Below are 16828 nucleotides of genomic sequence, written 5' to 3' on the forward strand. Positions count from 1 at the left end.
CAGACAAAAATCCTGGCCCTCGAGAAGATGGATAATAAATGTTGCCCCTCCTCACAGAGGCCTTCCCCATACCCTTGTCTGGCATCCCTGTCACTCTCTAGCCCAGTAGCTTTCAAACCTGTTTTTTTTTTTTTTTTTTTTTTAAAGAGACAGAGTCTTGCTGTCACCTGGGCTGGAGCGCAGTGGTCTGATCATAGCTCATTGCAGCCTCAAACTCCTGGGCTCAATTGATTTTCCCACCTTAGTGTCCCCAAATAGCTGGGACTACAGGCACACACCACCACACAACTAATGTTTTTATTTTCTGTATAGATGGGGTCTCGTTGTGTTGCCCAGGCTGGTCTCAAACTCCTGGCTTCAAGATTTTCTCCCAACCTCAGCTTTTTTTTTTTTTTTTTTTTTTTTTTTTTATAAACCCTAATGAAACTCCAGGGCCCGCTTTAAAATTTTTATTTTGCTTTTAATTAACAAAAAGAAGCGCAAGAAAGATAGGAAGGCAATGCCTAATTTCCTCTGCTCTCAGGGAGGCAGGGAGAGACACCATTCTGCAAATTCAAATGTAATAATTTGGTCAGCTGTTAAAACAGAAGTTCTTCAGGAACACTTGTTTTATGGGCAGTAAGGTATGTGTTAATATCTGTATCCATTACAGATGTACTCTGTTCTCTGATAACATAAGGCTATCCTTGAAAATGTGCTTTGAACAAAGGAGTCTTGTTAAGATTCTAAGACTTCAAGACAATCATTGCTGTGTTATCCTGTGAAAACAAACTCTCCAAGAAACCTGAAATTGGCCGGGCACGGTGGCTCACGCCTGTAATCCCAACACTTTGGGAGATTGAGGCAGGTGGTGGATCACCTGACGTCAGGAGTTTGAGACCAGCCTGGTCAACATGGTGAAACGCCGTCTCTACTAAAAATACAAAAATTAGCCAGGCGTAGTGGTGCATGCCTGTAATCCCAGCTACTTGGGAGGCTGAGGCAGGAGAATCGCTTGAACTCAGGAGGCAGAGGCTGCAGTGAGCTGAGATCGTGCCACTGCACTCCAGCCTGGGCGACAGAATGAGACTCTGTCTCAAAAAAAAAAAAGAAAGAAAGAAAGAAAGAAACCTGAAATTCTGGCTGGCTGCTTTATTTAACCACCTGTTGCCCTGGTAATAATATTAACAATATTTCCTTTGTTTTTAAACTGTATGAATACTCATAGGATTCCCTGTGGAAGAGGACTGTCAGCACTCTATCTTCTCCCACACGTTTAGGCAATAAAATGACTGCAGATTCCTTAAACAAAGAGTGAGAGTCTTGTCTTATTTAATTATTACATCCCTACCTGCTACTATGTATTTGCCTGCTTCTTGTTATTCTCACTCCCTAAATATCACTTCCACAAGGGCAGGGATTTTTGTCTGGCTTGTTAACTGCTGGGTCTGCAGGGCATTAGATAGGCACCAGGAAACAGTGGATGCTCAATAAACATCTGCTAAATGAATCAATCAATGAAATAAACAAAACTTTAGAGATTCTGATAAAATACCAGAAGGACAGTCTGAGTTGGAAGTAAAAATGTGGGCATCCCATGGAGGATAAGTAGTATTTCAAGTGCCAAGACCTGGATAAGATGACCTAGAGAGGATGCGTGAGAAGAGAGAAGGGAATCCCAGGGCTTTGCCCTGGGGAACCCCAGCATTTCAAGTTTTAGAGAAGTAGGAGAAGCCGGCCCAGAGGACTGAGCAGGAGGGGCCTGTGGAGGAACAGGAAAAACAGAAGAGGGTTTTTCTCCAGGGCCTGGAACATTTGAGGGTCTGCAGGGCATTAGACCTCTCATACAGTCTCATTTGGTCTGTTATTTTCTCTCTTTTTTTTTAGACCTATCTACACAGTTCTGTTTTTCTTTTCTTTTTTTCTTTTTTTTTCGGGACAGGGTCTGGTTCTGTTACTCAGGCTGGAGTGCAGTGGCGTGATCACAGACTACAGCCTCAACCTAATGGGCTCAAACCATCCTCCCATCTCAGCCTCCCGAGTAACTGGGATTACAGGCACACGCCACACCTGGCTAATTTTTTTATTATTTGGAGAGACAGGGTTTTGCCACATTGCCCAGGCTGGTCTCAAACTCAAACTCCTGGGCTCAAGCGATCCTCCCACCTCAGTGTCCTCAGTAGCTGGGACTACAGGCATGCACCACTATACCTGGGTAATTTTTGTTTTTTGTTTTGGTAGCAGCAGGGTCCTTCTATGTTGCCCAGGTTGGTCTCAAACTCAAACTCCTGGCCTCAAGTGGTCCTTCTACGTCAGCCTCCCATGTAGCTGGGATTACAGGTGCACAACATTGCGCCCAGCCCGGATTTACAGCCTTTACTATATTCTCTTAATCACGCAGCCTCTCAGACATTCTGTCGCTCATAGTCATTTTCTGTGTCATGGATTCCAGCCTTACTACAGTCTCCTACTAACAGTTTCACACACACAATCATGTTTAACAGCCTGTCTCATTCAGTCAATATTGCCAATATTTTCTTTCACCAGTCAGTTCCTTACATACACGTGCAGTCACACAATCTCATGAAACGTTTAGCCACTCATTTGGCCTGTTACTTTCTCACATACACAAATAGTCACTGATTTATAGTCACCACTAACTAGTCTCTCATGAAGTTTCCCGCACATGCACAAAAATCACCTCTCCTACCCCTTTCTCACTCAAGCCACTTTTTCACACACCCACGATCCCTGATTACAGCCTCTCCCACGAAGACATTCACACGCATACACAATCACACAGTATCTCAGACACTGTCGTCACCTAGTCTCACGTTTCTTCTCAATCAGCTTCCAGCACCCTCAGTCCTTGATTTACAGCCTTTCATAAAGTCTCTTGCAAAGGGTTTTGCCCATGGGCACACAATCAGTTTCTCAGCCACTGTCTCAGTCATCACTGTCCCTCAGTCAGCTTCTGATATACTTGGTCAGTATTTCACAATCACCACTAGGCCCTCGATAAGTCACCCATGCCGTCTCGGTCGTGCACACTATCATTTTCTTCATACGGTCAGCTCATCACGGACATACGTGCACAGCTTTACAAGTTTCTCACACACTGTCACGTGGTCACTCGGCACGTCTCATTTGCTCAGCTCTTTTGTATGGCCCCTGATTTATGGTTTCTTATGAACTGTTTCACAGACCCCCTGATGCTCTGACATCACTCAGTTGTCAAGTTCCTCTCCCACAGTTGCTGACTTCCAGTTACTGCTACTGCCAAGTCTCTCATAAAGAGTTCCTTGTCCCTCTCCCTTGCACGCCCAGTGACGTGGTCTCTCACACCATGTCAGTGGCTCCGTCCGGCTCACCGTCATTTTCTCTCCCACTTTCTCACAGTTCCTGAACCTGTGGGATAGACTGTGGTAGTAATGGTAAATCGATTTGCAACTAGTTTCAGGTGTACACACACACAGCCTGTCACACTCTCCCAGTCACAGCCATTCGTTTTCTCAGTCTTTGCTACAGTCTCTCACGCCTGCTTTCGTACACACAATTGCACCATCTTGTATCTTTGGTCTCAGTCACTGGTTTGGTCTCCCAGCCATTCTCTCCCGTACAATCAAGTTCACACCCATACAGTCTTACGGCTTTAGCTGACACTACAGCCTCAAGTAAAGAGTTTTGTACATCATCTATTTCTCAAACGTTGAGTCGCCTACAGTGAGGTTTGTCACCTACACAATCTTTGCCACGATCCCTGACAAGCTCTACTGTAGTTTCATGCCCACGTAGTCTCTCACATGTGGTTTTGGTCACCCAGTCTGTCTTGCTCACCATCAAATAGTGACAGGGCTGCAGTCCCCATTTCCTTCTCGTAGGCATTATTTTGTGCATACCATCACAGGTTCTTGTACAGTACCTTGACTACTCATCCAGGCTCAGTAATCTTATGAAATACAGCCACAATTTCCCACACAGACACACCATCAGAAGTCTGTGGTCACAACTTCTGCACTCTCTCACACACAATCACAGCTTTCCACGTCTCTGACACACACATGGTTACCGATATGCAGTCCCTACTACTGTTTCTCACACACGCCATCACACCGTTTCTCTCACGATCAACCTCTGCCTCACACCCTCCACACACAGTCATGTGTGTCACGCTCAGCTAGTCCTGACAACATCAGAGAAAAAGTGCCAGCAGCCTCCAGCATCACTTTGAAAAATATATATTTACAGGAACAATTCCCCATTCTCTGGGACTCTTTAGAAAAAAAAAAGGTCCATTTTGGGGAAGTAAAACAAACAGTGGAGACGAGTGTAGCACCGTCCCCCAAATCACCAACCCCCAGGTCCCAAGGCCTGGGCTGGGCCAGCGCTAACAGGTGAGCCCAGGAGTCTTCTGAACCCACTCTCTCTTGCCTAGAATAGAGACAGGACAGGCTTTATGTCCCCCATTCCTCCCTCCCAACTCCAGGGACATTGTAAGGGTCCTTTGTACCCGCCCGCAGGAAATTGGGGGGCTGGGAGGGAGGGAACTGAAAATACATGTTTGGTATCAAAAATAAACACTTGGGGGGGAGGCGGCAGGAAGATTCCCCCCCAAATCCCTTCCTTCCCACCCACCCCACCAAATATAGGAAGAGATGACTCCCTCTCCCCTATTGAAAAGCCCCATTTAAAAATAGATTATACTATCAAAATGGCAGCGGGAGAGAGACAGGGAGACCTGGAGTACTGGCTGGAGGGGCCCCCCAGACGGGGACCACCCCCCAAAAAAACCCTCCATTGGGAGGAAACAGGCAGGACCCCAGGGAGGTTGGCAGACAAAGGAATGGCTTCTCAGGGGGAAGAAGAACAAAAGGGACATTCCTCCCTGGCCAAAAAGTTGATTGAAAAGGATAAGCTGTCTGAGAGAAAGGTTGGGGAGGTGGAAATTTCTATTCCAAGGGTGTGATTCTTCCTTGGCCAAGACTCCCAACCCATTAAACGGTACAAATTCTTCCTGGACCCCTGAGTATGGCCAGGAATAATAAAACAAAACAAACTAGCTCTTCTACTCACATCCGAAAATGCAGACAGGGCCCCCTCATCTCCCCAAGGGCAGGCTGAGAAATAAAGAAAGAAAGGTCGTTCTCAAGCCAGACCCCGATTGTCTTGTCTTGGGGAAAAAAGTGGGGAGGTGGGGGAGATGTCCTAATCACCCTAAAAGTTTAGGTCAGGCTCCTCCCAGTGGCCTTCAAAAAATAAATAAATAAACCGCCCCTACCATTGAAGTAGGAGACGTGTAAGGGCGGCCACTGGGGGACTGACAGAAAACAGAGAAGTTGTGGAAGCTGTGTGTTTTCTGTGGAGGAGATAATGAGAGTTACTCTTGGGAGTAATTCTTCCCAAGGATCCCCACCCCACCACAATCAGAGCATGAGTCTTTCAGTTGAACTATGTTTCTCCTTGAGATGGCTGGCTGGAGAGAGCATGGATGGAGTGACCCCAGAAGGGGTGATGGTGGTGGTGGTGGTAGTAGTCATGGCTTCTGGGGCCCTGGGGAGAGCACCACGGGGGTCGAGAGGCCATCCACACTGATGGAAGGGATGTGCACCTGGGCGCTGCCACTGGATGGAAACTGGGGGCAAAAAGAGGGAGAGGTCACAGATGGGGGCCATTCTTGGGTCTCTCACCCTGTCCAAAACGGGGAAAGAGGATCCTACCTGGAAGGAGAGCTTGGCCGGGCTACGGGGCGCAATGGGACTCAGGGTGCTCCAGAAGTGAATGCTGGGAGGCAGCGAGCTGGGTGTCAGCAGCACCGGGGTCTGTGGGGAGAGGGTGGTTGGAGCTCAAGTGAGTAGAGAGTAGATGTGGGACGTTGGAAGGGACTTGGTCCCAGCCCCACCACAGATTTCCCACTCACACTCCCAAGGTCACTCCCCAAAGTGCACACACCTAGATGGTAACCATGGAGGCCATGCCTACGATCTCTCAAACTCTGCAGACACCCCCCACTCCCCACTCCCGAGAGCCCACCCTCAGTTGCTGAGACCTCATTGGTCAAGACCACCCACAAGACCCTATCCAAATGCTGCTCTCAAACCTCTCAAGTCACCATCCCAACAGCTCAGGGTCAACTTCCAACTCATGTCCCACCCATGAAACCCCATATGCACATCCCAGACCAAAAAGCCCTGCTCAGGTTCCTTAAGCCACACCCCAACCCAGAAACAGTCCCACAGAAAGACCCTCGGTCCCACCCACGAAAGTCACCAGCCCTGCCCTTCACTAATCAGACCCCATCCCTCCAGCCCAGCATCAGCCCAGTCAATCACACTCGAAGGCTCCACCCTCTTCAGGGACAACCACACTCGCCCTCCTCTGATTCCTGTCAGTCACCCGCCACGTGCCAATCCCATTGGTGCTGGCGCCCACACACCCTACCCCTCCGCAGGCACTCACCAATGTATGCGTAGGAAGCAGGGACGGGGTCAGCGCCGGCCCCGGTGCCTGGAGGCCGGAGCCACTTCCCGATCCTGGGGTCCGTTCGGGTCCCGGCCCACCTAGCAGGCTCGGGCTGAGTGGAAGCTCTAGGTCCCGGGGCTTCCGGCCCTTCTGCGGCTGGGAGATCTCAGGGCTGGAAGCCGCGTGGCCGCCCGCCTGCCCTGCGGTGTCCATAACGACCGCGGGCAGCCGGGCTGGCACGCCCTCCTGTGGAGGGACTTCTGGCTCTGCCTTGGTGGTTTCTGGCACAAACCCTCTCTCCCCCGCAACTTCCAACTCTTCCTTGGGCCCTTCTACTTTCACTTCTGGGGGCAAAGCCCGGCCCAAACCCGGCTCCACATTCAGCTCTTCCGATTTCAGGTTTGGGGCCTCGGGCGGGGTCAGGATGACCTGGGAGAGGAGCAGGCACAAAGAGGGTGTGTAAGGATTGTTGGGGCCACAGGATTCTCCTGTGGGCCACCCAGTGATTTCGCCGGGAAGGTGGCACTTGGTATTCGGGGCATGACTGCACATCAGAGCAAGTCCTCCAACAGGACATAGGACTTTGTCAAGGAAGTAGGGCTTCCTCTGGGGCAGGTCCTCCTATGGGACAGGGGACTTGGGGTGAGACAACCTGAAGCGGGTAGGAATCTGAGGGATACCATCCTCATTCATTAAAACAGCAGTTCTCAAAAATTTACCTTCCTCTGGACCAGCAATATCTGCCTCATTTGGTAACAAGTTAAAAATACAAATTATTGGGCCCCTCCCCAGCCCCATATATTCAGAAACTCTGGGGGCGTGCCTGGCAATCTGTGGTTTAACAAGCCTTACAGGTAGAGCACTAGAGTGTGAGAACCAGTGCATCAAACATATTCCAGGCACCTACATGTTAGGCAGCTACTAATTGTAGCACAGTATTCTCCCCTTTCTGTCTCAGGATTTGTGTAGCTCTCTGCCCCACCCCTTCTTCTAAGAGGACGTCTATGTTCTTCCTTCCACCATTATCTCCTTTAACAGGACCACTATGTCTCTTCTACCAGCCTCCCATGTCATTCGGGGATTACATATCCCTCCTCTTTACCGCCTCCTCTTACTGAATTTCTATATTCCAGTCCTTACTTGCAGAGGCAAGCCGGCCTCTTCAGCCTCCAGGCAGGCCTCCAGGGGGCTTGGACTGGTGCTCCTGCTCCCCGAGGGGGGCGCTGCTGCCCCTGCAGGAGCTGCATTGGGGAGCACCACAGCAGGCCGAGGATGAGGGGGTGGCTGCGGCTGCAGAGACTGGATGGTGAAGGTGGAATAGAGGCCCGAGCGCATGTACTCGTTCCGGCTGCTGCGCGCCAAACCGCCTGGGCCTGCCATTCCTGCACCCTTGGGTGTGCCTGGCTTTCCAGAGGCAGTGTCCCCTGGGGCAGCATGTACAGCAGTGGGGGCCACATTTGGCATGGTGGAGGTAACAGACACCTCTGGCTGGGGCGGGCAGTCCTCAGTGGAGCACCCTGCGACCTCAGGGTAGGACACAAACTTGTAGACGAACTTCTGGCCGCTCACCTTGCGGATGATGTTCTAGGAAGGGAGGAGAGGAACAGAGGGTCTTAGAGGAAAGGGGCAGGCTGGAGGCAGAGAGTCAGGGGAGGAGGAGGGGGGTGGAGTGGCGTTTCTCTTCTCCTAGTGGCTTTCTTCCCACTTGCCCCTCTCCGGCTTTCCCGTCCCTTCTCTGTAAGTTTCCCTCTCAGTCCATTTCCCCTCCCATTGGTTTCTACCTCTTTCCTCTCTCCCCAGATTCCCCTTATCTATATCCCTCCCCAGTTCCTCCCCTTTCTCTCTTCTCTCCACAACAATTCTTTCTTTAAGCCCCTTCCCATCCACCCCTTTCCAAGCCTCCCTCTGTCACTCTCCAGGTCCGTCTATCTGATTTTCCCACTCCCTCCACACTGTAGCTCCTCTTCACAATGGGGCCCATGAAAGGCAGTAGGTGTGGGAGCAGGTCTTCTTCCTGGCTCCAAGAACCAGAGGTTCACAGGGCCAGGCCTTGTGGGTGACTGTCAGGACACAGTTTTGGAGACTAGCAAATGCAATAAGACAAGAAAATAAAGTAACTGATATAAATGTTGGAAGAAAGTAAATTAATGTAGATGGATGGGGTGATGTATTATTAATACAGAGGATTATTTGAAGCTAATGACACAGAAGTGGAACAGGGCAAGGTCACTGCAGAGGAGAGGGTGAGAAGGCCTCATTATTAATACCACTGTGGAGGTTGAAGCTAAAGCGGTAAGAAAATGAAGTAACTAACAGCAATTAGACAAGAATATTAAAAATATTGGTATAAATATTGGGAGGGGGCCTATATCAAGGCTGGCTTGGGTGGGTCACAGAGCATGTTTGGCGTTTTTCAGGTCTGGTGGGTCTCAGAGATGACCTAGTGTTCCCAGAGGGCACAGTGAGGTAGCCTCATTACTAATATTGTTCTGGAGGGTTGAGCTCAAGGAATAAAATATGAAAATGGAATAAATGCCATAAACTATGAAGGGGGTGCAGCATATGACCACAGCTGTTCTTGTGGGGGCGGGCAAGAGGAGTGTGGAGGCACTAGGGCATTCTGTGGAAGTCTTAGTGCTGGTCAGATATGTCACAGGGTGGGTCTGTGTTTCTTAGAAGAGGAATAAAAAGGGATATTCATGAATACTGTTTGGGAAATTTCAGTAGAAGGATTCAGAAAATGAAATAACTGATATAAATATTGGGGGGAGGAGAAACCCAGTAGTGGCCTGGGGGTCTGAGAGGACAGGATGGGGGAAATTTTAAATTTTAGCTATAGGAATAAGATAATGAAAACAATTGATATAAATATTGGGGTAGACCAGTGCTGCTCTGGGAATTTAAGAAGATAGGGTGTGGAAGTTGGCATTAAACATGTTGTTTCAGAGGTTTTAGCTTAAGGAATAAGACAAGAAAACAATTAGTTAAAAATGTTGGGGGTCCCAGAGGACGAAGTAGGCAAAAGTTGGTATAATACTGTCAAGGAGGTTTTGATTCTAGGAATATGAAATATTCTGGAATAAGAGAAGACTATGAAATAACTAGGGAAGCCCAATACTGGTCCAGGGGTTCCAGAGGACAGAATGAGGACCAGCCATTATTAACCGTGTTTTCAAAATGTTGGCTATAGGAATATGGCAGGAAAATGAAATGTTGTGCATGGCAGGGCAGCATCACTTTGGGCATCTCAGAGTGGTAGTAGAAACAGTCAGTATTAATAATGCAGTGATGGTTTTTGCCAAAGCAGTAAGACAAGAAAGTAGGTGAGATAGTGTTTAGGGGCCCAATACTGGTCTGAGGGTACCAATGGATGGGTTAAAAACTGATAAATTTTAACATTGCTTTCAAAGTCATAGCTATGGCAATTAAAACAAAATAAAATCTGTGATATAAATGTCGGTGGGGGGGCGGTCCCAGCCCTGGTCTGAGAGACTGTACCTTGTCATAGTAGTACCGCAAGGCCCGGCTGAGCTTGTCGTAATTCATGTTGGTCTTGTTCTTGCGTAGCCCCCACAGCCGGGCCACCTCCTCTGCATCCACCAGCTTGAATTCACCACCATCCCGTGAAGTCCAGGAGATGATGTGGCCATTGCCTTGCTCTCTCAGCAGCTGCAGCAGAAACTGCCACAGCGTCACAGATGGGTCCATCGCTGGGGGAGTGCTCACGCCATCCCAGGGGTACCTGGAGAGCAAACAGCTGAGTTGAGAGGCTGTGGACATAGGAGGGGCAGAGGTCAGTGGGAGGAGGATTCCTTTTTTTATCATCTTTTCTCCATCTCTGTCCTCAAACCCTACCATCATTCCCTAAACATTCCCAGAGTAACTTCTAGCTCCCCAGTCTTGCTTGGGATGCTCCCTGTGATAGGATAAAACTCGTGGGTATCTTAGGATGGTGTGAATGTATTTTGCATGTGAGACAAATGTGAGTCTGTAGGGGTCAGAGGGCAGACTGTGGTAGGCCAAATGATGCCACCCCTGCTCCACATCCTAATCCTTGGAACCTGTATGTTATTTACAATTACATAGCAGAAAGGAACTTTGCAGATGAAATTAAGGTTACAAGCCCTAAGACAGGGAGATTATTTCTGGATTATTTGATTAAATTCAATCTAATCATATGAGCTCTGAAAAGCAGATGATGGAGAAAGAAAGGTAGCTCAGAGATGTGATGACAGAAGAGGCAGGGGAGATTCAAAATGTGAGAGGGACTCAACCTGCCATTGTTGGCTTTGAAGATGGAGGAAGGGGGGCTCAGAGCCAAGGACTGTGGGCAGCCTCTTAAAGCTGGGAATGGCTGTCAGCTGACAGACAGTAAGGAAACACGGACTTCAGTCCTACAGTCTCAAGGAATTGGATTCTGCCAACAACTTGAATAAGCAGGAAATGGATTTTCCCCTAGAGCCTCCAGAAGGAACGCAGCCCTGCCAATACCTTGATTTCAGCTCACTGAGACCACTGTGGGACTTCTGACCTACAGAACTGTAAGATAACAAATGTGTTGTTTTACGCAGCTAAATTTGTGATTATTTATTACAGAAAGAATAGAAAACTAGTTCCATTCTCCTCATTTGAACATTATCTGTATCTTCTACCATATCAATGTCAAGTTTTTCAGGAGGTTCTTTTTTTTTGCCAGACCCTTGCAAAGGCTGCTTACTCCACGTGGGGCTTCCTTCTTCCACCTAGCAGTCTTTCTTATCTTTCAAGTCCCAGCCCAAAGGTCCTTTCCTTTATGAAGCTGGCCTAAAACTGAATGCCTGATCTCTCTGTCCTATTACTGTCCCTGAATGTTCTCTTTTTTTTTTTTTGAGATGGAGTCTCTCTGTTGCCCAGGCTGGAGCACAGTGCAGTGGCACAATCTTGACTCACTGCAACCTCTGCCTCCCAGGTGCAAGTGATTCTCGTGCCTCAGCCTCCCGCATAGCTGGGATTATAGGTACCCACCACCACGCCCGGCTAATTTTTGTATTTTTAGTAGAGACATGGTTTCACCATGTTGGCCAGACTGGTCTTGAACTCCTGACCTCAAGTGATCCAGCCACCTCCCACCTTGGCCTCCCAAAGTGCTGGGATTACAGGTGTGAGATACCGTGCTTGGCCCTGAATATTCTCTTTCTTGATGACAGCAATAATTAACATCTATTGAGAGCTTAATACACATCAGGCACTGTTCTAAGCAGAGGCAATATGGCCTGCTGGACAACTGCCCAGGCACTAGGGCCAGACTGCCAGTGTTTGAATCCTGGTTCTGCCACTTATTAGCTGTGTGACCCTGGGCATATTCTTTTTCTTTTTTTAAGAAATGGGGTCTATGTTACCCAGGCTGTTCTTGAACTCCCGGGCTCAAGCAATCCTCTCTCCCTGGCCTCCTAAAGTGCTAGGATTACAGGCATGAGGCACCATGCTTGGCTGATATTCTTTAACCTCTTCGTACCTCAATTTTCTCATGTGTAAAACAGGGATAATGATATGCCCATTGGTAAAATGGGGATAACAATACCTAGCTCATAGAGATATTGTATAGATTAAATATTATATGCCTGAGGTGTATGATAAACCCTAAATATTAGTTTCTGATTTGTTCATAGTCCCTTATCTGCCATTCCAAAATCCAAAATGCTCTAAAGGAAGAAAGCTTCTTATAACTCTTTTGGCGGCAAAACCTGATTTGAAATGAAACAAGGCCCTTTCTGGTCTTTATTGATTCTCACTTAGTGCGAGTGTTCATACATTTTGCTGCAGAAATATGAACACAGCCGATTACAGAGCTTACTAAGGGGTGTTATGTAACATCGTATATGCATCATGTTACCTTTCTGAAATGTGAAGAAATGGAAATTCTGAAACACATCTGGCCCCAGGGGTTTTGGGTGAGGGCATGTACACCTGTACTGTTATTTTTTTTTAATGGGCATTGACTTATTTATCCCTGATCACGCCTCTGAGAAGTAGGTAGTCTTCCTGTCATTAACTTATAAATGAGGCAGTGGAGGCAGAAATGTCTACGTACCTTCCACAGGCCACGTGTGGCAGAGCCAGCATTTGGAGCCAGGCAGTCAGGTTCCAGTTGACTAAGTGTTTCACCATTAGGCTAAATGGCCCCTCACACCGACTGTTCCCTCTCAGCATGTCCCTCAAAGAACAGGATCCTCCCTGTCACCCCATTACTGCTTTCTTTCCTGAGAGCAAACTGGAAATAAACATGAGCTTCCTGTTCAATTATACAAGTCACAAAGCCATGAAGTGTCCGATTAGAGAGTCCTGTCACCAGAGACCTCACTGAATTTGTTTTGCAGGCAGGCTTGTTTCAGAAGTCCAAAGAGTTCAGAGTGACTCCTGGTGGCAAAGTCAGGCAATTTTACCAGTTCTTCTTTTAGCTGCAACAGAACCTATCAGCTGAGTGAAAGGTGACGGTGGGCTTCCAGCTTCAATAGCACACAGGGCTTTGTATTTTGTCATTTCTCCCACTTGACCCCTCATAAGAGTTCTAGTAATCTGCCTTGCTTGGATATGTTTACTTCTTTCCATCTCCTTCACTTAGCAAGCAACTGGTGAGTGCCTACTGTGGGCCAGGTGCTGCGGATACAGCTGAGAACACAACAGACAACAATCCCTGCTCCAGAGGAGCTGACATCTTAGCAGGGAAAGCAGATGAGAAACAAGGCAAACATGTACAAGAGTGCGTCGGATGGTGGTAAGGATTATGGGGAAAAAATCAAGCAGGGGAGAGCTGTTACTTTCACATGGAGAGTCAGGGGAGAGTAGTCACCAAGGAGGGGACAACTGGGCAGAGACCAAAAGGAGGTGAAGGAACTGAGCTCGTGAGTATCTGAGAGCAGCAAGCAAGGTGGAAGCGGCAGCCGGTGTGAAGGGCCCAAGGCTGAAGAGTGCCTGGCAGGTGACATGGGGAGAGGAGGCCGGCATGGGTTCGGGGGAGAGGAGGGAGGCAGCGGGAGAGGAAAACAGAGTGATGGGGGCCAGACTGAGCCAGGCTTTTTCGGGCGCTGTCAGGATGTTGAGTGAGACAGGAACCACAAGAGGGTTGTGAACAGAGGGATGACAGGCTGTGACTGAGATTTCAACAGGATCCCCCTGGCGGTTGTGAGAAGAACAGACTGTCGGGGCTGAAGAAGCCACTGCGGTAGATGATGGTGGTAGCAGTGGGGCTGGCCAGAAGTAGCTGGGGTCTGGAGAAAGCCTGAACACAGAATAGGACTTGCTGACAGATAGCATGCCTGGGGGAGGTGAGAGAAGGGTCCAGGGTGAGTCTAGGTTTGTGGCCTAATCACCCACAAGGACAGCATGGTGGTCAGCTGAGGTGGGAGCCTTGTAGGAGAGTAAGTTTTGAGGGGGGTCACGCCAGTTTTGGAGATGGTCAGTTTCAGAGGCCTGTCAGACATCTACGGGTATGCTATGAATACATTTTAATAATTTAAAAATGCAAGCCAGGCATACGATCCTTACCATGGGCTGCACACTCGTTGAATCATTTAACTCATTGAATCCTCAAACCACCGTTAAAGGGTGGGGATTATCATTTCCCCCATTTTCCACATGAGGCAATGGAGGTACAGAGAAGTAACCTGCCCCAAGTCACACAGCTGGAAGTTGGCAGAGCTGGAATTCAAAACCTGAGTGGTTTGGCTCTAGTGAGTAATCACCTTACACCACCAATTCTCCATGAAGAGAAACAGAGAAGGGTAAGATCCTAGAGAGTGACAGGAATGCTGTTTTTACACAGGGTGTACAAGGAGTTCTTCCCCAAGGAGTGACACCTGGCCTGAAGGAGGGGAGGTAGCAAGCCAGGCTGCCCTCTGTGGGGGAGGGCCTTCAGGCGGAGCGAACGGCATGTACAAAGCCTCTGAGGCAGCCACCCTGAACTATCTACCGTTCCCGAGACAGTTCCAACCTCTGAGGGTAAGCACGGGCTGCTCTCCCCACAGGGAGAGCTCTTCCCTCACTTCATGGACTCAATTACACAATCATCGCGTTCCAGGAAGAATTCATTCTTCCTCTGCGTGATCAAAGGTGCCAAATAACCTGCCTGCCCTTGCAAATCTGTTCTTCTTTCTGAGTCTTCAGCCTTATGTTCCTCTGCCCCTGTTCTGGCTATTCTGGCTCAAGGTTACCCTGAGCAAGTTACTCAGCCTCTCTGTGCTTGTTTCCTCATCTGTAAAATGGGGATATTTTACTCTCAAAGTCAAATATTCTCAAAAGTACACCTACCCTCCGAGGCTTCTGTGAGGATTAACTGTGTCAATTCTGTAAAATACTTCTGTAAAAGACTTGAGGGGTTGACTTTTTTTGTTTTGATTTTACAAGTAGCATTGTTAGGAACTTCTTTTTTATACATGTGCCTTTGTATAGTATATTCCAAGCACCACAGTGTAACAATGAATATTTACTGAAATAACACTACCCAGGTGCAAGAAAATCAAATCACTCTTAGAAACATCTTTTACGCCTGTACCTTTAGGAGAGTGTATTATGCACACCACAGTGGTTATTTTTTGGGTTCTTTTTCAGAGACGGGGATCTCACTATGTTGCCCAGGCTGGCCTGGAACTCCTGGGCTCAAGTGATCCTCCCACCTCAGCCTCTGTGCCCAGCTACACACCACAGTTTTGTGAACACATTCTTTCAGTGGAACAACACAGTCCTTATTCACATATACAACTAGCACTCTTAGAAACAGCTTTTATACCTGTGCCTTCACAGAGCATATTACATACCTCAGTTTTGTGAACACATCCTTTTGAAAAGGAGGAAAATCCTTATTCATATATAAACTGGCATTCTTAGAAATATCTTTGATACATGTATCTTTTTGTACTGCATTCCAGGCACCACCGTGTGGTAAACATCCTTTGGGGGTTGGTATTTGAACAGAAAAGTGCCTCTGATGTGTGGCAGATACTCCACAGATATTAGCTATTAGCTAGTGTGTCATCCTTCTCCCCCTGCCCCTGCAATCCTATCCTATGTATCACCTGCACTATCTGGCTCCTATCACCTGTGTGACCTCACCTTCTACCCCTCCCCGCACTTTGCTCCAGCCACACTGGCTGCCTTGATGTTCCTTGAACATGGCAGGCACCATCCCACCTCAGGGCCTCTGCACTGGCGCTTCCTTCTGCCTGGTATGCTCTTCCCCTAGACATTAAGGCTCCCTCCCTCTCCACCATGAGGCCCTAATTCAAGAGTCACCTTCCCTATGCCTAAGATTTCAACCACCCCCAATACTCAATTCCTACCTGCCCTATTTCATTATTTCTTCTCAGCATTTGTCTATTATGCTAATTTTACTTATTTATTTTGTTCACATAGTCTGTCTCCCCAACTTGGTTTTTTTTTTTTTTTTTTTTGAGACAGAGTCTCGCCCTGTCACCCAGGCTGGAGTGCAGTGGTGCAATCTTGGCTCACTGCAACCTCCGCCTCCTGGGTTCAAGCAATTCTCCTGCCTCAGCCTCCCAAGTAACTGGGATTACAGGCGCACGACGCCACACCCAGCTATTTTTTTTGTATTTTAGTAGAGACAGGGTTTCACTGTGATGCCCAGGCTGGTCTCGAACTCCTGAGCTCAGGCAATCCACCCACCTCAGCCTCCCAAAGTGCTAGGATTACAGGTGTGAGCCACCGCGCCCAGCCTCCCCAACTTTTAATAAATGTCTGCTCCACAAGCACAGATATTTCGGCCTGTTTCGTTCCTTGCCATATTCCAGCACCTAGAAGAGTGCCTGGTACTTACGAGGGGCTCAGTAAAGGCTGGTTGAAGGAACAGTCCCAACTAACTAGCTCTCATATCCCTTCTTCTTCCCCATCTGACCCCTACACTGGTGTCTCAAATTATCTTTTTCCCATTTATTCAAGGGATAAATTCTTATTTAGCATCTGCTGTTTACCTGGTACATTTTCAGTTGCTGGAGACAGCAGTGAATGAGCAGACAAAAACTGAGTACTCATGGGACTCACATTCTAATGCGGAGAGACAGACAACAAACAAGTAACCCACACAGTGTGTCAGACAGTGATAAAGGGCAACGGGACAAAGGAGAGACCTGGCTTGAGCCCTGCTGGGTGTGCAGCTTCAGATGGTCAGGGAGGGGTTGACTTTTTTTGTTTTTACAAGTAGCACTGTTAGGAACTTCTTTTTTATACATGTGCCTTTGTATACTATATTCCAAGCACCATGGTGTGACAATCTTTAATGAAAGAACACTACCCAGGTACAACAAAATCAAATCACTCTTAGAAACATCTTTTATGCCTGTGCCTTTAGGAGAGTGTATTACACACACCACAGTAACCACTGGTTTTTTTTTTTTTTTTT

General features: G+C 48.0%; 1 protein-coding gene across 1 annotated transcript in view; it reads right to left on the bottom strand.

The window, feature by feature from the left end:
- Positions 1–4201: 4201 nt before the first annotated feature.
- ELK1 (ETS transcription factor ELK1) overlaps positions 4202–16828 on the bottom strand; it is a 15262-nt gene continuing 2635 nt past the window's right edge. Inside the window, exons 2-6 of the mRNA XM_032756819.2 lie at positions 9937–10180; positions 7579–8022; positions 6436–6867; positions 5697–5798; positions 4202–5611 (exon numbers count right to left, since the gene is read on the bottom strand). Of these exons, the coding sequence (XP_032612710.1) occupies positions 5513–5611; positions 5697–5798; positions 6436–6867; positions 7579–8022; positions 9937–10146 (1287 nt within the window). The 5' untranslated portion in view covers positions 10147–10180 and the 3' untranslated portion in view covers positions 4202–5512. The remainder of the gene's footprint in view (positions 5612–5696; positions 5799–6435; positions 6868–7578; positions 8023–9936; positions 10181–16828) is intronic.

The sequence above is a fragment of the Hylobates moloch genome, unplaced genomic scaffold (genome assembly GCF_009828535.3).
Source record: "Hylobates moloch isolate HMO894 unplaced genomic scaffold, HMol_V3 SCAFFOLD_7, whole genome shotgun sequence".
In the NCBI taxonomy this organism is placed as follows: Eukaryota; Metazoa; Chordata; class Mammalia; order Primates; family Hylobatidae; genus Hylobates; species Hylobates moloch.